This window comes from Raphanus sativus, chromosome 1 (assembly GCF_000801105.2).
Source record: "Raphanus sativus cultivar WK10039 chromosome 1, ASM80110v3, whole genome shotgun sequence".
Classification (NCBI taxonomy): Eukaryota; Viridiplantae; Streptophyta; class Magnoliopsida; order Brassicales; family Brassicaceae; genus Raphanus; species Raphanus sativus.
In genome coordinates this window covers 1371914-1398550 of record NC_079511.1, presented here as the reverse complement: position 1 = coordinate 1398550, position 26637 = coordinate 1371914, and the positions used below count along the sequence as shown (strand labels likewise).

General features: G+C 38.1%; 5 protein-coding genes and 1 non-coding gene across 7 annotated transcripts; all 6 read right to left on the bottom strand.

The window, feature by feature from the left end:
• Window positions 1-212: 212 nt before the first annotated feature.
• Window positions 213-1385, bottom strand: LOC108842397 (blue copper protein-like). Its single transcript, XM_018615300.2, has one exon. The coding sequence runs from the start codon at window positions 1192-1194 to the stop codon at window positions 331-333; it is 864 nt and encodes a 287-aa protein (XP_018470802.1). The 5' UTR covers window positions 1195-1385; the 3' UTR covers window positions 213-330.
• Window positions 1386-2384: 999 nt separating this feature from the next.
• TRNAH-GUG (transfer RNA histidin (anticodon GUG)) lies at window positions 2385-2456 on the bottom strand. Its single transcript has one exon. It is a non-coding gene; the product is annotated as a tRNA-His (tRNA).
• A 539-nt stretch (window positions 2457-2995) lies between these two features.
• Window positions 2996-8775, bottom strand: LOC108842388 (histone-lysine N-methyltransferase MEDEA). The gene is made up of 18 exons (XM_018615289.2): window positions 8593-8775; window positions 8073-8159; window positions 7077-7330; window positions 6826-6981; window positions 6470-6557; window positions 6227-6328; window positions 6108-6149; window positions 5947-6018; window positions 5772-5853; window positions 5625-5706; window positions 5173-5272; window positions 4892-5100; window positions 4495-4626; window positions 4332-4413; window positions 4171-4218; window positions 3671-3799; window positions 3508-3588; window positions 2996-3259 (listed from the first exon to the last, which is right to left on the bottom strand). Exons 1-18 carry the CDS (start codon window positions 8746-8748, stop codon window positions 3140-3142), a joined length of 2022 nt encoding a protein of 673 aa, XP_018470791.2. The 5' UTR covers window positions 8749-8775; the 3' UTR covers window positions 2996-3139.
• A 4066-nt stretch (window positions 8776-12841) lies between these two features.
• Window positions 12842-13845, bottom strand: LOC108857987 (uncharacterized). Its single transcript, XM_018631986.2, has one exon. The coding sequence runs from the start codon at window positions 13769-13771 to the stop codon at window positions 12959-12961; it is 813 nt and encodes a 270-aa protein (XP_018487488.1). The 5' UTR covers window positions 13772-13845; the 3' UTR covers window positions 12842-12958.
• Window positions 13846-14708: 863 nt separating this feature from the next.
• LOC108846506 (ATP-dependent Clp protease proteolytic subunit 5, chloroplastic) lies at window positions 14709-16797 on the bottom strand. Its single transcript, XM_018619765.2, has 9 exons — window positions 16562-16797; window positions 16361-16483; window positions 16166-16280; window positions 15993-16085; window positions 15846-15891; window positions 15679-15751; window positions 15442-15476; window positions 15252-15340; window positions 14709-15127 (listed from the first exon to the last, which is right to left on the bottom strand). The coding sequence occupies exons 1-9, from the start codon at window positions 16690-16692 to the stop codon at window positions 14933-14935; spliced, it is 900 nt and encodes a 299-aa protein (XP_018475267.1). The 5' UTR covers window positions 16693-16797; the 3' UTR covers window positions 14709-14932.
• A 124-nt stretch (window positions 16798-16921) lies between these two features.
• On the bottom strand, window positions 16922-22207 carry LOC108823343 (ABC transporter B family member 11). 2 transcript variants are annotated; one of them, XM_018596560.2, is made up of 11 exons: window positions 22096-22207; window positions 21502-21815; window positions 21355-21409; window positions 21113-21288; window positions 20793-21014; window positions 20484-20722; window positions 18520-20194; window positions 18172-18438; window positions 17830-18093; window positions 17448-17747; window positions 16922-17368 (listed from the first exon to the last, which is right to left on the bottom strand). In XM_018596560.2, the coding sequence occupies exons 2-11, from the start codon at window positions 21805-21807 to the stop codon at window positions 17015-17017; spliced, it is 3858 nt and encodes a 1285-aa protein (XP_018452062.1). In that variant the 5' UTR covers window positions 21808-21815; window positions 22096-22207; the 3' UTR covers window positions 16922-17014. The 2 variants fall into 2 exon arrangements, with proteins under 2 accessions (XP_018452062.1, XP_056859159.1); XM_057003179.1 differs by lacking the exon at window positions 22096-22207 and having other exon boundaries at window positions 21502-21948.
• Between the last annotated feature and the right edge of the window lie 4430 nt (window positions 22208-26637).

Below are 26637 nucleotides of genomic sequence, written 5' to 3'. Positions count from 1 at the left end.
AATGACAAGTTATACAAGAAAGATAGATCACTAGAAGCATCCGTGAGTATCAAGTAGTAATGTTGGTAAACTGAATTTGCTAGAAACTCTCATCTTTGTTTTTGTCGAGATATATAATAGGAATCTGTTATGCAATTTATATGTTAGTTTTGTGCTTCCGTTACGTTTAATCAAACATGAAATTTTATTGAATATTTCTTGAATCAAATAAACTTATTATACAACGATGGTAACAACAGAGAAGAAGTATTCTCGAAACAAAGCAGTAAAGAAGTTAAACGAGACAAGAGAAAGAGACAACAATAGCTCCAAGCCGGTGGTTAAATGTGTTCAATGATGGGGTTGGGGTTTGAAAGTCTTCAACCAGTTATTGAGGCGTTCCATAGCTGACAAGTCCACCTTCTTGGGAAAATTAGGGTAAGCAACAGCTTTGGGTTCTGGTCCAACCATCACTCGAAGCTTAAGCCCAGCTTCACAAGAAGCAGACTGTGAAGTTATGAAGTAATGAACTCCTGGTTCCGTAAGCCTAACAAGATCGTGTCCTGTCTTGTACACAGGAACAGGAGATGTTGGATCACAGGTCATGAATTCTAGGTCACCGCTTATTTCATAGACGTCCTTGACTTCGTTGTCATACTCAAAAAGCAGAGAATCTCCAACATGAAACTGTTTCTCCTCACTCCACTTGTTATAGAAGTCACTATCATAGACTTTCCATCCTTCCGAGTCTCCGACTTTGTACGTTGTTCCGACAGGAAGGATTTTGCTAGGTGTTGGTGGTGGAACCGGACTTGAGGGGTCATGGGTGACAAGAACTTCAAGCTTCTGTCCCAATACACATTGAGTTTGGTTTGAAGTGATGAAGTAGTGAAAACCTGGTTTCGTGAGAGTCACCACATCGTGTCCTGTGTTGTAGACGGCTTTAGGAGAAGAATAATCGCATAACTCGTATTCCAAAGCGCCAGAGACTTGAGTCACATCGTTGAAGCTGAGGTCGTATTCGAAGATGAGAGAATCTCCCACGTGGAACTCCTTATAGTCAGTTTCGGCCCAAGCGTAATAGACATCGTCCTTTGCAATCCATCCCTCGGAGTCTCCAACTTTGTAGACCCTCGCCGAGCAGGAACTCAAGAGAACCGTGAAGCTCATCATCATCACGAACACAAAGCTGAAGATTCTTGTTCTGGTCGCCATTATGTATCGAAAGACACAAGAAAGATCACAAGGTATGAGTCGAAGCAAATTTAAAGTAGCTGAAAGTGTTGATGAATGTGTGAATGAAACAAAACAGAACACCTTGACCCTCCTTTTATAATGTTTTACGGATCCTAATTTTTCCTTTCTACTTTAATTCCTTTTTAGTGAGCTAAACCGTCTACAAACATACAAGAATCACATTTACAAATTCTCTAATACTTTTCTGATCAGGTTCGTTTATGATTTCTAGTTTATCTAATATCATCAAAAATCTATTATCTTATTTTGTTGTTTCCAATTATAGTTAATTTTCTTAGAGAATAACAGGCCAAGTTTTGATGAGAAAGTCTTGTGGGCTTTTCTATATTTGATATGTTGGATTTGGTTCAGATCACCAAACCGAACGAGTGAAAAAGTTTGGTTTGATTCCGGTCCGATCGGTCTTACAAGTTATTGCAGCTTGTTCTGTCTCTCTCAGTCTCTGTGTACTTTAACCTAAACTGTCCGAAGACTAAGCAGAACAACTCTGGTTTATGAATAGCTTCGGTTCCACTTCGAGCCAATCTCAGACTTAACTGAAAGATGATGACGATACTCAAGACGCAGTGTGCTTCTCGCCTTCCTAATCTCCGTCTCTCTACATCGTTTCTTCACAGCGTGGCTATATCTTCTTCGCATCCTGTAGAGGACGACAATGACGCTGAGACCGTTTACAAATATTTTCAATGACGAGGAGCGGCGTAAATCAAACCCAAATAAACAGGAGAAAGCGCACTTGCCTTTTATATAGAACTAGCCTCTGTGAACGACTATCAACGCAAAGGCCACTTATATCCCAAGAAACCAAGTAAAGAAACACCTTAAACCCAAATAAAAATGTCCGATCAGTCTGACAACAATATAAGAACAAGAATAACTTGAGAAAGATGTTAAGAAGAGAACATGCATATTATTTTAACTTGAGAAGTTTTTTTTTTTTGAAACACTCTTGAGAAGTTAAAGAAGCTTTTCCATGGTTGGAAAATTAAGGGAGAGAGTGAAAGGACGAGTGACTGTAGAAAGACTTGATTGGGAGAAAATATATACGTTTTCACATTTTAAGAAAAATATAGCATGAAGTTAGCGGACAGGATGGTTGCAACTAAAAAAAAACAACTTAAAACCCTTTTTCCGTACTTAAAAAAGAGTGTGGCTGCCGGGATTCGAGCCCGGGTCTCCACGGCCACAACGTGGAATACTTACCACTATACTACAGCCACTCAGTTGGTATTATTTACTATCCTTTAGTATTTAAATTACAAATTAGGGCGAAGTATTTCCACATGCAATGCAAGGATATTCGTATATGATTTTTTTCGAAGACACCATATAATAGCTAACTCAAAACTAAAGAAAACTGATGTACTTTTTTTTTTAACTTCGAATGATCACCAGTTTAAGGCATGAGACTTTTCTTTGTTGTTTTTTTACTAAATAACATGTTCCATATACTATCAAAGTTTTTTTTTTTTTAACTTAGCTTTATACTACCAAAGTTCTTATAATTTTTATATCAACAAATTGACCTAAGTTTATATAAACGTAGCTTCTGGATCAATTCATCCATAGCTAATTGTTATAAAATTATAATTCATAAAATAAGTACTTTATATGCATACTTGTTTTTTGATTATGATGCAATTTGGCTATACGATGATTACTAAATGTAAATTATGCATAGTATATTCAGTTCAAAAAAAAAATTATGCATTGTATTTTTCTTTCAAAGATCTAGAAGACGAACATAAAAACATTTTTTTTTTGCATTGAGAAATATAAAAGGAAATTTAGGTGTTTCAAAAACATGTGACAAAAGAGAAAAACCTTTAAACAAATAAAATAGATAGTTAAATTTTTTGGTGTAGTAACGCAGAATAGCATTATAGTTTCCTAATATCCACGTCTACTGAGACCAATCCGCATGTCCTGGTCCATAGCAATAGTGGAAGAAAAGCTCCTCACCTTCGCCGATATCTTTACTCGCAAACAAACCAATCCTATGATCTCCTCTGACGACCATCAACTGCACACGAAACAATAAATTATAAAGTTACAAAGATCATCATTTTATAAGTTGGAGTTTCTGAGAATGTTCTGGAGTATATGATTAATTGTATATTAAACCAATCACTAAGGACTTAGTTGACACACGCATGGTTTATCGATCTACTCCGTTAAATTGACGTAAGTATATAATTTTTGCATTAATGAATCATTTTTTTTTGTTTTTAAATGAATGAGTATCTCCTATAAAGTACAGTGACTTGGTACCTTGGCGTAGCAGTTAGAATTTGATGATGCGTGATTGAGAAATCTAAGCTTGTTTCCTTTACGGCGTGCATCAATGCATAACTGTAATGAGAACAAATTTGTAACTTAGGACAGATAAACATATAAGCACCTGTCTGAAGAAGAGGTCGGAGACTAAATTTACCTTATCATTCAAGGTAAAGAGATAGGAAAAACCACTCTTTGTTTCTACTCTCCCACGTTCTTCTGCTTCCTCATGAGAAACCAATTCGCCAGTATATTCTCCGAGAAACTCGTTTTTCTTTATAGAGTGCTGATAGATCAACTCAGAGTATATCATTATTTGTTTATGGTCTTAAATTTGAAAAAAACTATAAAACAAAGAGAGAAAGAGGAAGATGTATTCACTCATATAGGAAGGTAATATTACTGGGACCAAGCTAGTCCGAATTAAAACTTCTAGCAAGTGTTATAGTATAATCTACCTAAAAGTGATTTCAAGAACATTAGCAATTAGGAAGAATGCATTATAAAAAGTTAATGCTAATGTCTGAATAATAAGTTTAACAAATCGTTAACACACTATTTTTTTTTGTCAATTTGATCCCTATCATGGAAACCTTGTATAGTTATACCCTTGGTGTTAATTAAAACCCATATTCTGATATTAGTATGGTTACTCACCCGTGTGAATGCACCCCATCCATGAACATCAGACATTGCTAGGAGAATCTAGTGAATAATAAAAAATGACGAATAAATTAGCAATCTATCATTTTTTGGGAAAAATTATTAGCACTCTATCATAGATAAAAAAAATAGATGCTGATTATGTGGATGGTTACCTTCTTATGTTTCTTAAGGAGGAATTGCATGTTCTTGCATTGGATTGGCTGTGATGCCTCACCGAGAGAGCCATCTCCACAGCTATATATAAAACGAAGTTTTCTTAAAACTTTTTTGTTGAGATTTAATCATACCGAGTTTTATTTTAAAATGAAATGTTACCTAAGCGAACAATTGCTACAAATATCTGTATCGCATTCACGATTCATAGAAAAGCAAGGACATTGTCGGTTAATGCATTGACCCTTTGCACACTTACATCCTCCAAAACGATTTTTGCATGTCTTTAGACACCTGAGAAAAAACATGAACTTACGATCTAAAAAGCCTACACCTGTAGCCTATATTGGTTTAGGATAATGTTATTAATGTGCCTCTATTTTGTATTCGAACACGCATAATATATATTTTTAACAAAACAAATGTCGCTGAATATACCCTTAAGTTTTTCTCCCCGCAAACTCACATAAATTGGTTAAAATAGTCTAAACTAATGTCACGGAAAACTGAGTTTGCGATTAGTTTTGGATAGTGAGTATGAAGAGTTAATGACACATACCCGCAATACTTCTCACAAACATTTCCGCTAGATAAACAAGGGCATTGATCTCCACATACTGGCTCGCAAGTGCATGGTGTGTACTGCTTATACTCCTTATTTAATTCCTTAGCTGAATTTTTTATAGCAGGAGGATAACAAACATGCTTTTTGAGTTTGGCTCTTTTCCGGACAATCTTAGTTTTTTTCCCAGATATCTCTTTATTAACCTGCAATGAAATCATCAGTACGAGTTAACAAAATAAAGATAAATGTCATGAAGACTGCATATTTAAATTTACCTGATTGTCTATCTCTGGAGTTTGATCTTGCTCGCGAATGTAATTGTAAACCTCTGAACACGTCTTGTGTCCGGAAAATAAGTTTCTTGTAATAAGACAACTGCGGCCAGCATGAACAAGAAACACAACCAAGTAGCAAGTATATACATTGGAAAGTCAACACTAAATAAGATAAAAATATCAAATATAGAAAACTTATTGAAAAAATATTACGTATATGTATATCAAACCTAACATATCATATAATTTAACGGAGTTTTTTTAACTAATAAGACTAAACTCAATGAAAAACATGATAATCAAGATGTATAAATGTATTTTTTCCTGTCTAATGTACATTTGTAAATTTATTTGTGGGTGACCAAATTTCTCAGTTTATCTTCAACATTTAGCGAGATTGATATTTTAGAATATTTATATGTTAATAACATGACTTGATTTTATTTCTTTACCTGTTTCTCCCAAAGATTTCAACTCCTTGCAAGTAAAGATTCTTGTCTACAGAGCTCCACTCGTTATGTGCTTGTGACATCTCTGTAATGTTTTTATTAGTTCATTAGGATCATTTAATACACAGTCTCCAGTTTCTGTGTTTGTACCTGAGACCACGTCCTTCCCTTTATTGTTTGATATAGAGTTATCATTATCCATCACATGACCAGCTTCTATGACATTCCTTAGCTATTAAACCAGTAGTAAACATCGGCGAGAAATGAACAAATATTGTGTGTGTGTGTGTGAGAGAGAGAGAGAGAGAGAGAGAGAGAGAGTTACCTTAAGGTAACAATGCTTACTGCATTGTTTTTCAGCATCTTCCCTCTCAAACAAATTAGATTTGTTTTCTCTCTGACAAGCCAAAGTCACCAAATTAATTAATCACTAAGCTTTAATTATAAGGCGTATGCAACGAAATAAATAAATAAATAAAAGCTTACAGGTAGAGGCTGGTATTCTTCATGCAGATGACAGTCGAATATCTGTAGAAAATAGCAAAACATGTATATAAATGTATGTATATATTTTGGTGACAGAAAAATAAAGATTCAAAAGTTACCAAGCAACGACGGCAAAAATGCTTATCAGCAGCAGTCGCCGGAACAGAAGTAAATTTGCTTCTATCAGTATCTCCTTCATTTTTAAGTTTATTGTACCTCTCCTACATTTATATTCGAAACAAAAACATTTTAAACAGGACGAATGAGAAAACAATAACAGGAAGATTATTTATCAATCGATCATTAACAAAATAAAAGAAGAATAGTGATTGATGGATCATTGGATTCGATCCTATTGTTACCAAAATATCTGAAACATTCAGTCCAAGGAACTTGGATAGAGTCCTCTGCACCACCAGATCATCCAGACTATATTTTTGACCAATCTTCCTACAAAATCATTGGCTACATTAGTATTAACAACTTATATTAATGAACCGTACGTCTCAATATATATGGGTAATTAAAGAAAAGTAAGGGTCTTAATTTATGTTCGTATATATAAAATAACGTTAACTAATTTCAGAATCGAAGTTTTATACGAACGCACTACTTGCATGCATTTATAAGTCATCGCTACATAACCAATTAATAACGTATATAACTTAATAGATCAGCGTCTGATGGAAAAAAAAACGTAGATAACGCAAAAACTAACCATATAAACCGATCAATCTCTTTGGAAAACTCCATTTTTTGTTTCCTGGCTTCTTCATATTTTTCCTTGTCAGGACTCAATTCCACTGCTTCACCATCCACATAATGGAACTGTTTCTTACCAATCACAGACTCACTTGGAGCCATTAGCTGATTACTGCAAGGTTAAAGAAATATATAGATGCAATATGAGTAACACATATACTGTATATGACTGGTTATTGACACTAATGTGAAATAAAACAAACATGCCTATCCGTGAAAACCCAGGTAATAGATCCAGGTAGCTGTTTAACAAATGGAAGCTTGGTAACCTCTTCATCAGGAATTTGAAATGTAACTTCTTCATAAGAAATTTCATCATTTCCATTGAAATGATGGACTAGAGGTTCTTCTCTCGAAGAAAGCATTTCGATGGCTGTTCCTTTGTGCCGAGTCAAGGCAGGAAAATAATGATCGGCAGCATGATCACCCATACTCCGTAAGACTCTCGACTTGAATTTATTCTGTTAATAAAATAAGGTAAACAATCCAAGAACTGAATATACACAATGTTCATGTGGTTTCACCGTTAGCTTTTATAGATAGTTGATTGACTTCTGATGATCCTTATAGTCAAGCGTTTGATCGAATTTTTTTTATGTCCGGAATATTATATTTTGGACCGGAAATAAGAATTGACAAAGTAGATAGATCCACTCCAAAAATTATTATATTTTATAGATGATTAATTCTCTCATCTCTTTTCAGAGTAAGATATATTTATATATCGGGTGGTATGCCAGCTTCATGTTGTAAATATTTATTACTACATTCATTATAAAAATTTACAAAATTTGATATTTTTATTCAATTATTGTGTATACATCTTTTTGCTTTTAAATTTAAATTTTATATGATTAAAATTTTTTTTTGGAGTCTTTTAAAAAATATATTTCAATTTAAGTGATATTTTCAGGTTTCTATGTTAAAAAAAATGTAATTAGATGTTTTTGACCATCTGTATTCTACAATATGAATTTTTATTGGCTGGATTAACTGTAATTATTGATGTTATTAGTCAAAAGAGAAAATTGAATAAAAATATGTGATTCTGTAATCGATGTTCAAAAAAACTTAAAATACACTTATTATGTGGGTAATTATTTTAAAAATTACTTAGCAAATAATAATGTATATATATATATATATGTATATATATATATAACTAGCAAAAATAACGTAAAGAAGAAACCAAGAGTTACTTACATTAATATGATCAAATCTTTCTTTTCCGATTTGCGCTTTGACCTCATTCAAGTCGGATAGCAACTCCTTGCCATCTTTACGCTTTTTCTAAATAAAATCAACAATAAAGAGAATCAAATCACGAAAAGTTTTGTACAATGAAAAGAAAAGAGAAGCAAAATAATTTATACACCACAAACCAAATAGAATGACGAAATATCTACTGGTTCTCGAATCTCAGCAGTTTTACGGATCATCGGATGTATAACATAAAATCTATCAGGGAATATTCAACATAAAATGTTATTTACCTGGACTTATCGTTACAACCAACTATCCTATGTTATTGGACTTGTAAATGCAGATCTGTTTTGTGCTGCATAGTATATCTCAAATTCTAGATTATGTTGCTGATTTAGATCCTAGTCGATTCGAAAACCAAAGAGTTTTGCAGATTTTCAAACAATCTTCGATTCCACTTTAAACAAGTTAAATAATGAGAAAGCAGATTAGAAAAGGTGTAACAAACATGTAAATTTACCTTCTCCATTATCCCCTCGCTTCTTATTTTCAAGTGCTCTCTGATCTTGGTGGAAGCTAATATATGTGGTTTAAATAGGACACATAAAAGAAACCATGGCAAAAAAATTAACAATGAAAATTTTGACCAAAAACAAACGTATATATGGAACTGCATGGATTGAAAGGAAGATAATATGAAAAACATAAGTAATATTTTATTGTAGATATGATACTTAATATGTGTGGTTGTTGACCGAGCCGGTTCTGAATATAGCAAAATAAAATATTCGATTTCACGTATTTTTTTTGTTCAACGAAAATTTTATAGAAAGTATAAAAAGAGTTTAGCCTGTGGGCCGGCCCAATACATGGTTTGAGTTTTTTGGCTAAGATATCAACCTACCCATTTTCACATATAAATCTATTGATACACTACATTTGTATTTTGCTAAATGTCTACACAGTTATACACATATGCATGAGTCCGCTCTAATCTATCATGCACAATTCTCGAGCAGTCTTTTTTACTTTGCTTCAGTAGCGGCCCTGGGTACAAGCCAAGTAGCATGTGCTTCCGGCCGTTTTTAGAATATTTAACAACTCGGCCTTATTTTAATCAAATAGCGTAGATGATTTATTCTTCAGATTTATATGTTCGAGGTGCAGAGTTCGTATACCACCATCTACATCTTACATTTTTTATATGTAAACCAGTCTAAATACTTTTTTTGCTTCCAGCCCATATTGTTTCAGGGCCGGGACTGCATTGCTTTCAGTGTTGGCAGCGACTCCGCTCGCAGAAATCACCACTATTGCTTTTATTCTCTGTTTCTTTGAGTTTAATGTATTTTATGAATTCTCTCTTTTGTGTTTTTTACATTCTCTCTTTTGTGTTTAGATTTTTATTGCCTGAGATGACATGAATGATCTCAAATGGCAGTTTGGAGTCGAACAAAATTGCTCCGTTCTCTGAGGATTCCCAGACTGTTGCTGATCGCTCTAGCTCTCTCTCTCTTCGCTGAAGCCTCTTCATTGCTGAATAATTCCAAGTTTGTGGAAACTTAACATATTAATAAATGTTTAATATGTTAAGAATATGCACAAAAAGAAAATCTATAAATAGGAAAAATAAGTTTTTATTTAGATTAGGTTTGTGTTTTTATATCCCACATGTTAAATGAATTGTCTTTCATATAAATAAAAATCTAATGGAGAGGTGTTCCATAAGATTTAAGAGATTTAAGAGAAACATTGAAAGCTTTAATTTTGAGTAGTTCTAAAGTTAATAAAAAAGTTGTTCTTATAAATTCTTTATTCTTAAAGATTTGAATTGATATCAGACGTTGTTAAAAATTAAGAGATAAGTGTTCATATATGTTAAGAGAGAAACACAAAAAGGAAATCTAGAATAGGAAAATGAAGTTTTCTTTTTAGGTTAGGTTTGTGTTTCTATATCTCACATGTTAAAGATAATTACTTTTCATATAAATAAATGTTTCATGGAGAGGTGTTCCATAAGATTGAGATAAGACCTAAGAGAGTATATCATATATCCAAGAGAAACATTGAAAGCTTTAGGTTTGAGTAGTTTTTAAAGCTAATAAGAAAAATTGTTCTTATTTTTTTTTTGTCACTGAGAAAAAAGTTCTTATAAATTATTTATTTCTATAGATTTGAATTGGTAACAAAACCCTAGCTTGGAGACATAATCTTGGTGGCATAGAGTAGATCACATACGCAAGATGGCGGACATGATCAGAGCCCTCATAGTAGTAAGTTTCAGCCGTAAGACTCATCGCAACATCAATGAAGAAATCAAGAGAATAGTGCTTTCATTGATCCTTTTGAACCGATTTGAACTGGGCCGAGTCTAAGAAGAAGGTTTTCACCATGCATGCCAAGAAGAGTGAGGTATTTAATCGATTCAAAAGGATCAATGAAAGCATTAAAAAGCAAACCTTTCACACAGATGGAGGAGAAGAGTTTACCTCAGCTGGGTTCTATCTACTTTGTGAAGAAATTGGATTTGAAGCTATGACAGCCGAGTTGGAGTCTATCATAAGAAATAAGACATGGAGGATTGTGGATAGACCAGCTGGTGTTAAATATACAGGGGTATGTGACACAAAGATGAAAGCGTGTAACACAACTCACATACCAATAGAGCCGAGTTTAAAGATGAACCATAGATAAATGGACCGGGCGTTGAGCAGAAGACTGACATCATTACTAATAGAATTCAAAAGATTGATTTCTCTAATTCAAATTGGAATTAAGAGGGTGAATGTTGGAAAATTCTAAACTTGTGTAAACATAACATATTAATAAGTGTTAAATATGTTAATGATAAACACAAAAAGGAAATTTAGAAAGAGGAAAATGAAGTTTTCTATTATATTAGGTTTGTGTTTCCATATCTCACATATTAAAGTGAATTGTCTTTCATATGAATAAATGTTTCGTGGAGAAGTGTTGCAGAAAATCTAATAGAAACATTGAGAGTTTTAGTTTTGCGTAATTTCTAAAACTAATAAAAAAAATTCTCATCCAGAAAATCTAATAGAAACATTGGGCCATGTCCTTCTCAATGTTTTGTAGAGGCTTCTAACTAGAGATCTTCACTTGAACTATATTTTTCTTTCACTGCAAGTTCTCAACTCACCATTCACTCTCGGTGACCAGGTGAGTGTTGTTTGTCAGATAAAGATCATATTTTAAAAATGATGAGATATCCTCAAATCTCAACCATCATCTCCGTCCATGAAATTTTTTAAAATCTTTCTCTCTGAATGTGGCGAGATCTGATGGGTTAGCGGAGTGTCTGCCTCCACCTCTGACATATCTCACCGTGAACTTCAGTGACGCTGGTGAGGATATATTTCCATTTTCCCGTGCTACGTGCCTCTCATGCGGTAACCCTTTCGATTTTGGTAAAAACACTAATCTGTAAGGTGTTTGCTCTCCAAACAGAGTGTTAAATATATTGGCATAGGGCTCTAAGGTTTCTGATTCTGTAAACTCAGATACTGGCCTACCAAATCTCAAGCTCATGGTTATGGATTGTGAATTTGTGATGATTTGAGTTGTGTGGCAAAGTTTATAAGGATTTTCAGCGAATTCATCAGAGCCTTTTAATTTGAGTATAATGTTATATCTTAGGGGGTTATTGGTTCTAATATTTTAATGGATTTACAGATTTTAGAAATCTTTGATAAATCCATGATTTTTAAATCAAGCAAATGGATTTCAGAATAATTCATATGAATTTCAAAATCAAACAGGTGAATTGTTATAAATCAATCAAATAGATTTACCATTATGGTGACAAGTTTTCGTTAGTTAGTGTGGTAAGGTGACACTTGCGTATAAGAAGGTAAATGCTCAAAGCTTTGAAATATGCAGTAAAACAGACAATTCCATCAAAAGTTTCAAAATTATACATAAAAAATTCAATTACCATTACATAATGTCTGACAAGTAGGCATAAGTAACCATGCAAAAAAATGCTAATATGAGAAGAACGATCTAAGCCCAAACAACCAATTAAAAAGAATGAAAGGTAAGAACCATGTTTGGGGATTGAAAAGGTACTCATGACCAAACACTGGTGACTGCAAAACGAAGAAGGTGAAGATGTGTTTGGTACCCAGAAAAAAAAATAATGATGAACAAAATACGAGATATTGACCAAACATACAAGATACGAAAACTTGTCCAAACGTTAAAATCCAAGTCAAAATAACATGTATAAGCTCAATATTTGCTCCTTTGTATTTTTACCCTTAAAACATTCATAAATCCACTCAAATCCAATTATAAATCAAATCCTTAAATAAATTTATATTATTGAATAACACTTGATTTTAAAATTTATTTTAAAATCAATAAACCAATAACAGTAGATTAACAAAATTGATGGGTTAATCTCGACTATGTTATGGAAAAAGAAAGTCAACCTTTAGTGCCGAGTACATACAGTGGTCGTACAAAATTGATGGGTTAATTTCTGTTACCGAAGATATGAATATTTTCAAATCCACTAAAATACATAAACCAATACAAAGACATTCATGGTCATTCAAATATTTCCCACTCGGCACTTATCTCCATAACATAGTCGAGTTTGTCGAGATCATTCAAATCCACTAAAATACATAAACCAATAACACCCCTTTAGTCAGAATTTTCAAAATACTGACTTCTGATCTGGGTTATATGATGGGCCTACTGTTAACAAAATAACAATGTGAAAACCCAATTATCGTTAATGTCACAATATTCTGCTATTTTTCTAGTCAAGTCCGTCAGAAGTCAGAATGATAAGGAAAACAACTGAATGAGTTTTTAAAAAAAACTTCAACTGACTGTAAAAAGTGTCGAATCTCTTACACATGATCAACAACAACACAAGATTCACATCCTTTTCTCGACCTCTTAATGGTCAAAATGAACATATTCACAAAATACGAAACACCTTTGAAGATCTTCACCATACCAATCACAACACATATGTAATACATCCACCAGTTCAGAAAGTCAAAACCATCCAGACCAGTAAGAAGCGTACGTTTAACCTCTGCAACCACCACCAAACTTTCTACCTCGTCTCTTAGCCTCCACCACCACATTAGACCAAAAGTCACCGCCACGACCGCTCTCTCCGACCATCTTTCCTCCTCCACGTAAACCCCAAAAACAGTGTCGTCGACCACAGGCTTAACCACGACTCTAAACCACATCAGCATCACTTCGTGTAGCCCCAAAAAGAACATAACCCTAACCAAGACCCACCTTTCTTGTGAAGCAAGAAACAAGTTTTCGTCTGGATTTGTTGACATGGTGGTGCTCATGATTCCTTCCACACCGAAGGCGACAGAAACTTGGACGAGGAAGAGAACGATCCAGCATATGTAGAGATGGGAATGCAAAAGAGAGCATTCTGGTTTTCCGGAGAGATTGTTGAGTAAAGTGGAGACGATGATGAGAGACAAAATTGCGTATAAGACTCCGACATCAGCTTGATGGAGAAAGGAGGATACGCGGGAGACGGTGACGGGAACTGAGGAGAGAGAGAGACGTAAAAGGAAGAGGAAAGAGAGAGGGACGAGGAGGCTGAGAAGACTAATGGATATCATTTGAAATGGTCGAAGCAGTGACCAGCTGCCTCTTGTGTTCTTCTGTGCTACTTCGCCTTCCATCTTAATTGCAAAGAAATGAAACACTGAGGAAGAGATGAAAGACTCTGTCGCTTGGATGAGAAGAAACTTAATATATATATCATGCATAACTTTTTGAAAGTGTGTTTGGCAACCACGTTTATGGACGTCTAACTTCAAACTTCAAAGATTCCTTTCTCAATTCCTCTTTTTGATCTATTATTTTTTAAAAAAATCTCCATTTATTTTCTAATGAAAATAACCAACAATTTTCATATATTTTAGCCGGCCGATGGATATTCCTGTTGGTTGGTTTTAATTTATTTTGAAAATAATATTAATGAGGACAATGTTAATACTTAAAGCTAAAACTCGCGTTAAGCGTGGTGGTTATTACAAGTTGGTAATATTTTTATATTGAAAAATAGTGTTCCAGTGGACTTTGACCAATATGCATCCGACGGACCCAACATACCTTAGTGTTCGACCATTAAATGGATAAACTTGCTTCATATCTTTAACTTTTAAAAATAGATGAATATACGTGCGTATACAAATACTATATGCAGATTAAACATTAATATTAGTATTTCCTAATTTTTCTTCTAAAATAGAAGATAAATTCATGGTCTTGAACGACAGGTAATAACTCAATAGAAAAGTTAGTTATAAATCCTTGTGTTTAAAATTGACATCGTCATTAAGACTAGTGGAGTTGTAACTTCGGTTTCGAAATAAGTCAAACAAAAAATGCTTAAGTTGGTAAAATCGTCTTTAAGTTCTATTACCACAAAGAAACCTACAAGAAGCCGCCGACAAAAAAACGTTTAAAAGATAAAACATAGGCGGTAACTTTTTATTTTTCACTTGAAAACAAACAAACCAGTGAACCATATACATTTGTTTCCAGAGCTTAACCTATCACCAATTGAAGCCCAGCGATTATCAGCACTATAAGTACGACACTAGGCAGAAACAATAATGGCCAATAATTCGATTACAAAGGATCAAAACATTACAAAGTCATTGTTATTCAATCAAACAGTAGAGAAAGAAAACTTTACTTGTTCTTCATGTATGTATCAGCTACTGATATTGATTTCATTCTAGAAGAAAAGGCACATTTAATGGAAACCTTAAGTTCAGAAAAGGCCCCCATCAAAATAAAAGTGCCAAGCCGAAACATTACCTTCAGGCCATAGATCAAGCTGCTGCAAGTGGCTGAAGAGCTTTAAGAGGGTTCATGATAACACCATCGATAAGCCCGTAATCTTTTGCTTCTTTAGCGCTCATGAAGAAATCACGGTCTGTGTCTTGGTTTATCCTCTCAAGGCTTTGACCAGTTTGGTAAGCGAGGTAACCGTTTAGGTTTGCCTTGTGATGCAGCATTTCATTTGCCTGTTTTCAGATCATGAACTTGGCAGGTTAGGTTTAAAAAAAAGATCAAATTCAATCTAGTCCCTTCAAAACACTTAAGACAGAGAGGCTGGAATAAAGTATAAAAGAAACGTTGTTGAATGACCTGAATGTCGATATCGGTTTGGCCACCTTGAGCTCCACCAAGCGGCTGATGGATCATTATCCTTGAGTTTGGCAGACTGTATCTTTTCCCTAACAGACATGACAAACAAAGCTAAGCTCGCACCGGGAAATTGAGAAGAACAGAGTTAAGACCAAAACTTTTACAATGAATGAAAGGATCATGAGCCTACCTTTGGTTCCAGCACTAAGCAGAAATGCTCCCATACTGTACATTAAAAACAAACAAAGAAGAAAGGAAGGTGTTACACAATCCATGCAAACTCACATTATCCACACAACAACAAAAAAAAGGATTTTGTTTTCCATAAATGCTTTTGGTTATGCATCTAACCAAATGATCAGCTAACCACACTGAACAAACTATCAATCTACCAAGGACACAGGTAAAGGATGGTTGAAAGTTTTACCTAGCAGCTAGACCGACACAAACAGTGGAGACATCAGGTCGGATATGCCTCATAGTGTCGAATATAGCCATGCCTGATAACAAGGGAGAGAGAGAGAGACAAAAAGACACATAAGTAAAGAAACTTAAGCTGAAACAAGTAAAAGCTAAAAACAGTGCTATTGTTACCAGCTGTAACTGATCCACCAGGAGAATTCACATACATGACAATATCCTGTCCAACATAAATAGGTAAGCACTATCAGAATCCTAACCAAAAGATTGTGAATCAAGGAAAAACAGATAAGTTTTGGAGTTGTACAATAAAGATCTGACCTTAGTGGGATCAACAGCATCAAGGTAGAGAAGCTGAGCCACGATTATGTTGGCCATATCATCATCAACAGCACCACCACAGCGAATAATCCTCTAAACGATCAAACAAAAAGGAAATCAATTCATCAAAGCTGGGAAACTTTGATAAAAGAGAAGTGCATGAGGTGTCTTACATATTGGAAGAGCTGGCTTATGATACTCTGGAAACGCTCTTGAACCATAGGAGGTGGTCCTTGTCCTTGAGCGTACACAGGAAAGTAAGGCGAAGAAGGCACTTGTAAATCATCTCTGCCAAGTGAGTAAACATAGTTCCAGATTCAAATAACAGCTCAAGAACAACAACATATCGTCAAGTACAAAAGTTTCACCTGATGGACCAAACTCCTTGGGGCGAAGGAGTCTCCGGTGTCCATACATTTCCGGAGTATACAGCCTTCGGAGTTGATGAGCTCTTCCAATTCTTTCTCTCGCTAACTAGCTTCTTCGTCTTTCTGCAAACCAAATTCAATCCAATTCCTTTAAATCCCTAGATTAACCCTAAGATTTCGCGAAGAAGAAGAAAACACTACCTTGAACGAAGGGGCTCGAAAGGGAGAGAAAGCTTCTGAGAATCGAAAGAGGATGCGTTGGGACTCGCGGAGACGAATCCAGCTGCAAACCTGAGAGAAGAAGCCGATGTGGAGACGCAAGCGTGAGCCATCTTCTTGTTCAGTGGAACCCTAATTTCGTCACCGGCGAGGCTTATCCTTCCGAAATTTGGGGATTTTTCGAAGAGTGACTAATCTGACTACAGTAGAGAGAGACTAGAGAGCCTCTAGTTGATTATTATCTCTTTTCGTATCGGGTCGGCCTTTAACCCAATGGATCGGGTCAATTTTCTGGTTTGGAGAAATGTATAGTTCGTTTGGTTTGTTCACGGTTTAGTTCGGTTATTAATGACAATTTTATTGAAAACAAAAATTTTGACTCTCATGACTCAAAACTCTAGTGTTTCAAATTCCCTCGAATACATATTACACATATCAGTTAGAAGCAGTCATGTGAAGCTGAACAAGTGAAGCATAAACTCCACCCTCGATTCTGATCAACTTCTCGTGAGTTCCTTTCTCAGCGATCACACCGTTCTTCACCACAGCGATCACGTCCGCGTTTTTAATAGTCGATAACCGGTGAGCCACCACCACCGTGGTCCGGTTCACCATCACTCGGTCAAGCGCGTCTTGAACCACTCGCTCTGATTCCGCATCAAGAGCGCTCGTTGCTTCGTCCAAAAGCAGTATCTTCGGCTCTTTCACGATGGCGCGTGCTATAGCCACACGCTGTTTTTGTCCTCCTGATAGCTGTATCCCCCTTTCTCCTACCACCGTGTCGTAACCCTATGAAAAATTGTACTGCGTGTTGCGTAAGTAAACTTTAAAAAAGAAAGCAGAATAAACAAAACTTTTCTTCCCTTACCTGTTGTATGCTAGAGATGAATTTGTGTGCGTTGGCGAGTTCAGCAGCTGCTATGATCTCAGACTCGGTCGCCGCCTCTTCGCTTCCTTTGCCATATGCAATGTTGGCTCGGATGGTGTCGTTGAACAAGACAGGCTCTTGTCCCACCAGTCCCATTTGTTGTCTCAACCATTTCAGTTGCAGACTCTTGAGCTCAACTCCGTCTAGAGTTATGTTACCTGAATCAGGATCGTAGAATCTTTGTAACAGCGAGATCACCGTTGATTTCCCTGACCCACTCTCTCCCACCAAAGCAACGGTCTGTGAACAAAGAGAAGACAAGAAACTTATCAGAAACTTGAGTGATAAGGAAAGTTTGAGTTTGGTCCAAATATAGTTTTACCTTTCCTGCACGAATGGATAAGCAAAGATCACGAAAGATCTGAATGTCTGGTCTTGCTGGATAAGTAAAGCTTATGTGCCGAAGCTCAATATCTCCCTTAACGTTCTCCAGTACCGTCCCTGACTCATCACTCGAATCTATCTTTGATTTTCTATCGATGATTCCAAAAATAGACGCAGCTGCAACCCTAGCCTTGCTAGAATCAGGAGCGAAAGTACTCGACTGAGAGATCCCAATAGCTGCCATTGTTAACGCAAAGAACACCTGCAAAAGATTCATATCAAGATCCATCCTTCTTCATTTCCTAAAATTTTCAAACATATTTTAGGACAAGTAATTTACCTGGAAAACATTATTGAAAGTAGTCCTGCCAGCTTCAACCAATCTAGCACCCGCGTAGAAGCTTGTGGCGTAGACACTAAACAGAATGAAGAAGGAGACTCCAAACCCTAATCCACTGATGAAACCTTGTTTTATCCCATCTTTTATCGGTCCTTCGCATTGCTTCTTATACATCTGCATCACTTTCTCCTCTGCGCAGAAAGACGCCACTGTTCTTATACTCCCCACCGCATCATTAGCCACCTGACTAGCATCCTCGTACTTTGTCTGCAAAATTCACCAAAGCCAATATAAGTTCCTTGACTGACAAGAAAACAAAAAAAATAAAAAACAGAGGATGGTACAAACCTTTGCGTCGGCAGTGAATCCTTTCATAAACTTGACTTGAATATAACCATTGATACCAATAAGAGGAAGCATCACCAAGATTATAAACGCCAGCTCCCAGCTCGCGGTGAACGCTATGATTAATCCAGACGCAGCAGAAGCAGCGTTCTGAACCGCTAGAGACAACGCGTCCCCGACCAAAGCCCTGATCAAAGCTGCGTCAGCGGAAAGCCTCGCACCCATCGTACCGCTCGAGTTCTGCGGCTCGTCGAACCACCCGACCTCCATGTGAACCGCTTTCTCGAAACACATCGATCTGATCCGTCGAATCAGTTTCCCTCCCGCCACCGAGAACAAATAGGTCTGAACCGGTGAGACGATCAGAGAAGTGACTCCGAGAGCTACGAATATAATCGCCCAGAACCTCGAATCTTTCTTTAATTCGTCAGCCGGTTTGAAAAACGCTTCGATGACTCGTGAAATCAGAATCCCGAAAAGCGGGAAAATCGCACCGTTGATAGCTGCCGCAACGGTCCCTAGAAGTAGAACCGGGATCTCGGTTTTGTTTAAAGCCGCGATCCTGGTTAACGATACTTTCTGAACCGGTTCTTGAACCGATTCCTCTTGACCTACCCTCTGGCTCACGCTACCGCCACCAAAGTCTAATCCAGCAGCTAAACCTAGAACGTTCAGCGAATGATGACGGCTACTATTCCCAACGGAGGAAGTCCCGCCGCTGAGAACCGAAGATCCTTCCATTGATTTTTTAAGATTCGAAGCCCTGAAAGACGAACCGGACGCAATCTCCGACGATGTTTGTCCTTTGTTAATCTCTTGCAAACGAATGAGCTGCGAGTAAGCTCCCTCGGGATCTCTCAACAGCTCGGAGTGCGAACCTCTCTCCACCATTTTCCCGCGGTGGATAACCGCGATCATATCCGCGTTTCGAACCGTGCTTAACCGATGCGCGACGATAACCGTAGTCCGGTTAACCATCACTCGATCCAAAGCCTCTTGAACCACTCTCTCGGATTCAGCATCAAGCGCGCTCGTAGCTTCGTCGAGGAGGAGGATCCTCGGATCTTTGAGAATGGCTCTCGCGATAGCTATCCTCTGTTTCTGTCCTCCCGAGAGCTGCGTCCCGTGCTCTCCGACCATCGTATCCAACCCCTGAGGCAACTTATCTACAAACTTGGCCGCGTTGGCCAGCTCCGCGGCCGCTTTGATCTCTTCCACCGTCGCGTTCTCTTTCCCGTACGCGATGTTCTCCATGATGCTCGACGAAAACAGAACCGGTTCTTGGCTGACCAAACCGATCTTGCTTCTGATCCATTTCAGCTGGAACTCCTTGAGGTTAACGCCGTCGATCAGCACTTCTCCGGATTTCGGATCGTAGAACCTCTCGATCAAGCTGATCACTGTTGATTTCCCGCTTCCGCTTTCTCCTACTAACGCTGCTGTTGAGCCGCTGGGGATGAACAGGGAGAAACCGTTGAATATGTCCTCGTCTGGTCTCGCAGGGTAGCTGAAATGCACGTCTTTGAGTTCGATGTCTCCTCGTATGTCTTCGAGAACCTTTCCGTTTACGTCGTAAGCATCGATCAGAGGCTTTCTTTTGATCGTCTCGAACATCTTGTACGCTGCGGCTTGACCCGCTGCAAATGCGGTTAGACATGGAGATGTTTGCCCTAGCGACCTAAAAATAAAACAGAACATAACTGTTAGTGTCAGGAATCACACAATGGTAAGTATAAAAAATAAAGATAGTATGTGTACTCTCCCTTCACGTACAATATGTTCTAATTTTTGTTTTTTTTTTATTTGATAGATTAATGTTTAAACTTCATTACAAAATCGATAGATAAATGTGTATTTAAATTTTACTAGTACATGTGCAAATTTTATAACATCATTCTTTTAAATACAGAGGAAAAAGTCGAGTATCTACTGTAAATGAATGATAGTCTTGACGTTTTTTTACTTACATTGAACCAGCGACCACGATGATGATCACGTTGATCACAGCGCCACCAGTATACCCTTTCTCAACAATCATCTTCCCTCCAAACCAAATGGCCAAAGCATAGCTGCTAAAGAATACCATGAACATTACTCCGAGTCCTAAACCAGTAGAGAAGCCTTGTTGAATGCTTTGTTTATAGGCCGAAGTTATGAATTTTTTGTAGCTATTTATGGCTTGTTTCTCTCCCGTGAAAGAAGCAACCTTTGAAAAAGAAGAAGACATTTTAGAAACAAATCTCAGTTAAAGAGTTGTGTAAGTAGAGTTTTATTACCGTTCGGATAGAACCAATGGTCTGTTCAACAACAGTTGCTGCTTTTGCATAAGCGGCTTGTCCCCGGGAAGAAGCTCGAGTGACTATAATCGCCATGGATGCACCAGCCATAGCTAGGAGAGGAATTGAAGTTAACATAACCAATGTTAATAACCATCCTTTAACAAAAGCTAATGCAAATCCACCGACGAATGTAGATACCAGCTGAATAAACTTCCCAACCTGCAAGATTCAACAAACAATAATCTCTATGTTTTTTAAAAGAAGTCATTATATTTTGATATAAGCTTAAAAAGTTTCTTTGATTGTGGTATTATTACCTTCTCACCCATGGCGTCTTGTATAAGAACGGTATCTCCAGACATTCTACCAACAACCTCTCCTGTGTTTGTTTCCACATCAAAGAATCCAATGTCTTGTCTTAGAATTGTTTTCAGATACATACTCCTTATCCTCGCTGCTTGTCTCTCTCCCGTAATCATCCAAGAAGCCACCTCTACAACAACAACAACAACAACAAAATAAAAACCTAAGGGGAAGTGAGAAAAAAAAAAACACTTACGAAGAAAGGCTGCTCCTAGGGTTCCAAGTCCAAGGTAGACGAATTTAAGACAAACCTATGAGAGAATAACATTATTAGTAACTATATTAAGTCATGAACACATGACTAAAGAGTTGAAAAGGTTATTATGTTTTCAACACTAGTTACCTTTGAGACTACGTCAACAATGTCTTTGTTGTTCTGGTTTTTTCCAAATGAATCTATGAGATCACCGAACAACAATGTCATGAAAGGTAAACAAACACCGTTCCCAACCGCTCCAACAGAGCCACAGATCATTAAGAACACGTCAAGGGAATCAGCAAATGCAAATAGCTTGTAGAACGGAACTGTCTTCGTCTTTTCATCGGTTTTTTCCTTCTTAGTATCTTCTTTTTCTCCTTCCTTGGGAGTTTTAGAAGTTGAGGGTTCGTGTGAACCAGAGTCGCCTTCTCCAGAGCCTTCACAATTCATCTCCGGAGCTGGCAGAAGAAAACAAATATTTCGAAAGTTACAAATCTAATGATCAAGATTTGTCCGTATATTATGAAAAAGTTTGCTAATATCTAAAAAAGCATTTGTGGAAAATATTTGTTCTTTTTTTTTAAGTAGGAGTATAACTAAAGAGTTCCAGAACCTATGACCAATGAAACAGAGTTTGTTAGGGGAAAAGAGTCACATGCTTTAGATTACCAGAAAAATCGGTGATCAGTTAAGAACCATTCAGAAATTGAAAAGGAAAGAAGTTAAAAGAGAACAGACCTGAAGATGGGAAGCTGCGAAAAGCGAAAGGTTTTGAAACTTTGAGGGAATAAGACGTGAGAAGACGAAACTGTGAACTTGTTATAAACTTTGTTTATTCTTATATATTATTCATAGCATTTTTTGCCTTTTTTATATGCATTCCTTATTTTTGGGTTTTGTGAAAATTGCTTGAGAAGCAAGGGGGAGTGGGAATAAACTATTGTTATGGATCAGTCAAAAAGCATCATCATTATGCATTTTGAAGTTTTTTTTTTTTTTTTTTTTGACAAAAGGCTTTCTATTAAAATGCAGGAGAAAAGAAAAGTTTTACAGAGTGAAACTCAGTAGACCAAGTGGTCGAAGATATTACATAATAGGGAAACATATTTGAATCAAGAAGAAAAAAAGTCCTTTTCCTAGGTAGAAAACCACAGTTGCATTAGTGAAGAGGAGAAAGATGGTCTATCAATTCTGAGGCTTGAGATTCTGTTCTTGACAGTGTCTTTGATCTGTTTTATGATGCCATCAGAGGAGGTGAAGTGAGCTCTGTGAATACGGTTGTTTCGCTCTGTCCATAGGATGTAAAGAGTGGCTTGCCAGCAAAGTAGAAGGAGAGATCTTTGAAGTCTGTTCAGTGTTGCCGTTGATAGTTGAACGAGCAGGAGAGTCCATTGTCGCCTTGATCGGAAACTGCATTTATCAGCCATAGGTTTCCAGACTTGCCAAGTAAAACTACATTCAAAGAAGCAGTGAGCTATAGATTCCGCTGCAGAGTTACAAAAAAGACATTGAGGGTCAGTTTGCAGACCCCAACTTAACAGTCTGTCCCTTGTGGGACACCTATTTCTGATCATCAGCCAAGTGAGGAATTTGTGTTTTGGTATCCCGCCCGAAAACCACACTTCTTTATGCCAAGTGACCTTCGGAGAGTGCGGCTTTAGTAGTTCATAGATTCCCCCCGTTGAGAAACGAGTGCGGAGCCGATTACCAGGCCACCATTCATAAACATCAGAGTTATCATTCAGCACTATGGTTGACAAAAAAGAAATCACCTCCACCTGTTTGTCTGAGCGAGCATTGGGAAGCACCCACGTATTTTCCTCCCACAACTCAGCAAGAGTTACTTCCTTGTGGATAGGAAATCGCAGAGAGCCCGAAGGTTCAAGGAAATCAGCAAGTTTCCCAAACGGAGACCAGTTTGTAGACCAAAAATAACAAGTTTCTCCATTTCCCACCCTCTGCCTAAACCATGAGAAGACAATAGGGCGAAGCTCCAGGAGTTTGTTGACCAGCCAAGAGTGCTTCTGCTTCGTATTAATCACCCAAAATAACTGCAAGTTACCCTGCAGAATCTCCGAGATGAACCAATTTGCCCAGATGGATTTTTCAGCAAAGAAGATTAGCCAGATCATTTTGACAGCACAGGCAGAGTTCCAAGCATCTAGGTTCCTCAAATCCAACCCTCCTTCATCCTTTGGTTGACAGCAAGAATCCCATGCTACCTTTGCTGAGGCTTGAGCCGCGATGTCTCCCTTCCATAGGAATTTTGCGCACATCGAGTCTATCTCCTTTATGACAGATTTTGGAATGATAAAAGAGCTTGTCCAGAAGTTGGTAATGCCATTTATAACAGAGGAGATAAGAAGGAGCCTCCCTGCAGCAGATAGACATCTTACCGTCCAAGACCGAAGCTTATTTTTGATGGATTGGATCAGGGGGGCACATTGGATGTGAGAGATTTTTTTGGTGTGGAGAGGGACTCCTAGGTACCGGATGGGGAAGACACCAGTATAGAGGCCCGTCCGGTGGGTTATTTCTTCTATCTCAGAGTCGCTCATCCCTGCCGCGAAGAAACATGATTTTTGTACACTTATGGCCAGACCTGAACGATTTTCGAAGTCAGTAAGCACTCGGAGGATGGCTTGAACAGAAGAGAGAGAGCCATCTGAGAAGATGAGGAGATCGTCCGCAAAGGAGAGATGCGTAAGTTTTGATCTTCCACAACGAGAATGATAATGAAACTGCCCTTCTACCGCCGCTTTGTCTAAAGCCATAGATAGACAATTCATTACCAGCACAAAGAGGTAGGGAGAAAGCGGGTCTCCTTGCCTCAGCCCTCTTTTGCCTTTAAAATAGCCATAAGTTGATCCGTTGAACGCAATCGAGTACGATGGGGTACAAACACATGCTTCAAGCCAGCGGATGTAGATCTCTGGAATGTGGTAACTACGCAGACAGGCGAAAAGAAACTCCCATCTAACTGTATCAAATGCCTTCGCTATGTCCACTTTGATAGTTATTCTTTTCTCACCCCCTTTCCTATGGTATCCCTGGACGATCTCCGAAGCCAGCAGTGTATTTTCCATTAGTAATCTCCCCTCCACGAACGCTGTCTGGTTTGGCAAGATAAGTCTCTTGAGGATAGGCTTTATTCTTTTGACTAAGAGCTTTGAGATGGTCTTGTAGGTTGTGTTGCAGCAAGAGATAGGGCGGAAATCAGTGATGAAAGTAGCACCAGGCTTTTTTGGGACCAAGGTAAGGATAGTAGCGTTGGTTGAGGTTGGCAAGAAACCCGAGGAGAAGAATTGCGAGATTGCAGTGAGCACCTCCTCTCCTAGGATCGACCAAGCAGACCGAAAGAAAGCCGAAGTAAAACCATCAGGCCCCGGAGATTTACTCGGATTTAATTTTCTGAGAACATTTGCTATTTCCGCCGCTGAAGGGGGAGAGGACATAAGGTATCTATCATGCTCAGAACAGAAACTCGAGTGTATGTCTTGCAACCAAGCATAGGGGGAGGCGATAGGTGATAGGCGATCAGGCGCTAGGATCTCCTGAAAATGAGCAATAGCAAAGGCGCTTATAAGATCAGGGTCCGTGAGGATAGTACCGTCCAGTAGGGTGATTGATCTGATGGCGTTCTTTGAAGCTCTTGCCACCACAACTTGCTGGTAGAACGGAGTGTTGTGATCGCCTAACCGGAGCCAGTTTACTCTAGACTTTTGGTGAAAGAAAGATTCTTCAATCCCACGCAGGAAGTTGTATTTCTCCTGGAGATCCCTTTCCTCCTGGAATAGGGTAGTCGATGGAGCCGCCATTGCCTGAACCTGCACATTTTTTAAACAAACATTAGCCTCACATACTCTCTTTTGGATATCTGAGAAACTCTCTTTTTGAAGTGTTTTTAGAGGCCTCTTTAGATTTTTGAGTTTATATCCAAGCGAAGATAGATCATATGTTCTGCTTCCGGCAAGAGTCCATTCAGCCTCAATCAGAGAAAGGAAAGATGGGTGGGTGGTAAGGTGGTTGAAAAATTTAAATGGCTTGGTTCCAGAGGAAGGGAGGGGGCTGGCTGTATCAATGAGACAAGGAGAATGGTCAGAGAACTCATGGGGCAAAAAGGTAGCTACACTGTTTGGGAAGGTAGAGATCCATTGGCTATTCACGAGCGCTCTATCCAATTTCTTAGTGACAGGATCTACCGGTCTCTTGTTTGTCCAGGTGTGAGCATTACCCTGGAATCGGAGATCCTCAACTCCAAGCTCTAAGATAAAATCTTTCAGCTCCAACATATCAGCGGTTAAGTGATCAACGGTTGGGGAAGAGTGCTCCGCATGATGGATGATTTGGTTAAGATCACCCCCAATAACCCAGTTACAGTCTTCTAGGTAGTATGTTTGCTGCACCTCCAGTAGGCCATTCCATAAAGCAAGTCTCTCATCCCGTTCATTTGACGCATACACGGCTGAGAAGAAGAACGACTGCCCAGATTGGAGAGTTACTTTGCAGGTAATTGATTGCTTGGTTTGATGAATTTCCTGGACTGTAACTGAAGGCTTCCATATGATAATAACCCTTCCATCTTCATGGGTATTGTGGTTTGATAGAAAGTTCCACCCGGGACACAGGACAAACATGATATGATTCAAGTTTGTTTCCTTTACATGAGTTTCCAAAAGAGCTCCGATGAATGGCTGATATACTGATAGCCATTGGACAAAAGGTCGGTGCTTGTCCGTTTCATTTATACCACGGACATTCCAAAAAAACATCTTTGTACACATTAAAAAGGAGACGGGGGCACTCCTTGTGAAAGGAGAGTACCCACATCGGGGGAAGAATTAACCATAGGGCCAGGGTTAGGAGGATGAGGTGGGGGTAAAGGTGGAAGGGGAGGGGAGGTAGAGGGAACTGAGGCATCAGGGAGGGTAAGGTTTGAAAGAGGGGCGAAAGGATTGGAGAAATTGCTTTGGCTAGCAGTCTGAGGGGTAGCAGGCTTATGGGTTAATTTAGTTTTTCGCTTAGGGGATTCCCAGTAAAGGGTGGGAGAAGGGGAAGGAAGCAGGGAATTTGGTTGAGATGAAGGCAGGAGAGGGTAGGAAGCAGCGAAAGTGGGAGAAACACAAGCAGGTGGAATAGGGAGGAGAGGGGGGGAGAGAGGTTTTAAAGGAGCGGGAATAGATGATTTTGGCATCACAGTAGCAGCAAGGGCTAAAACGTAGTTTTGGGGACAAGGAGAGGCAGGGGAGGCAGGGGAAGGAGGGGAAAAAGCAGGTGAAG

What these genes read in the sequence shown, in the direction of transcription:
- LOC108842397 (XM_018615300.2), bottom strand. Translation starts at nt 1,194, where the DNA reads ATGGCGACCAGAACAAGAATCTTCAGCTTTGTGTTCGTGATGATGATG.
- LOC108842388 (XM_018615289.2), bottom strand. Translation starts at nt 8,748, where the DNA reads ATGCAGTTCCATATATACGTTTGTTTTTGGTCAAAATTTTCATTGTTA. An exon ending in AAAGATTTGATCATATTAAT is followed by an intron (nt 7,331 to 8,072) that starts GTAAGTAACTCT and finishes TTTTATTAACAG; the next exon opens with AATAAATTCAAGTCGAGAGT. An exon ending in TCCTTAAGAAACATAAGAAG is followed by an intron (nt 4,219 to 4,331) that starts GTAACCATCCAC and finishes ATTATTCACTAG; the next exon opens with ATTCTCCTAGCAATGTCTGA.
- LOC108857987 (XM_018631986.2), bottom strand. Translation starts at nt 13,771, where the DNA reads ATGGAAGGCGAAGTAGCACAGAAGAACACAAGAGGCAGCTGGTCACTG.
- LOC108846506 (XM_018619765.2), bottom strand. Translation starts at nt 16,692, where the DNA reads ATGGCTCACGCTTGCGTCTCCACATCGGCTTCTTCTCTCAGGTTTGCA. An exon ending in CAAGGAGTTTGGTCCATCAG is followed by an intron (nt 16,281 to 16,360) that starts GTGAAACTTTTG and finishes CTCACTTGGCAG; the next exon opens with AGATGATTTACAAGTGCCTT. An exon ending in GCTTAGTGCTGGAACCAAAG is followed by an intron (nt 15,341 to 15,441) that starts GTAGGCTCATGA and finishes CATGTCTGTTAG; the next exon opens with GGAAAAGATACAGTCTGCCA.
- LOC108823343 (XM_018596560.2), bottom strand. Translation starts at nt 21,807, where the DNA reads ATGAATTGTGAAGGCTCTGGAGAAGGCGACTCTGGTTCACACGAACCC. An exon ending in CCTAGGAGCAGCCTTTCTTC is followed by an intron (nt 21,289 to 21,354) that starts GTAAGTGTTTTT and finishes TTGTTGTTGTAG; the next exon opens with AGGTGGCTTCTTGGATGATT. An exon ending in CTTTCAATAATGTTTTCCAG is followed by an intron (nt 18,094 to 18,171) that starts GTAAATTACTTG and finishes AATCTTTTGCAG; the next exon opens with GTGTTCTTTGCGTTAACAAT.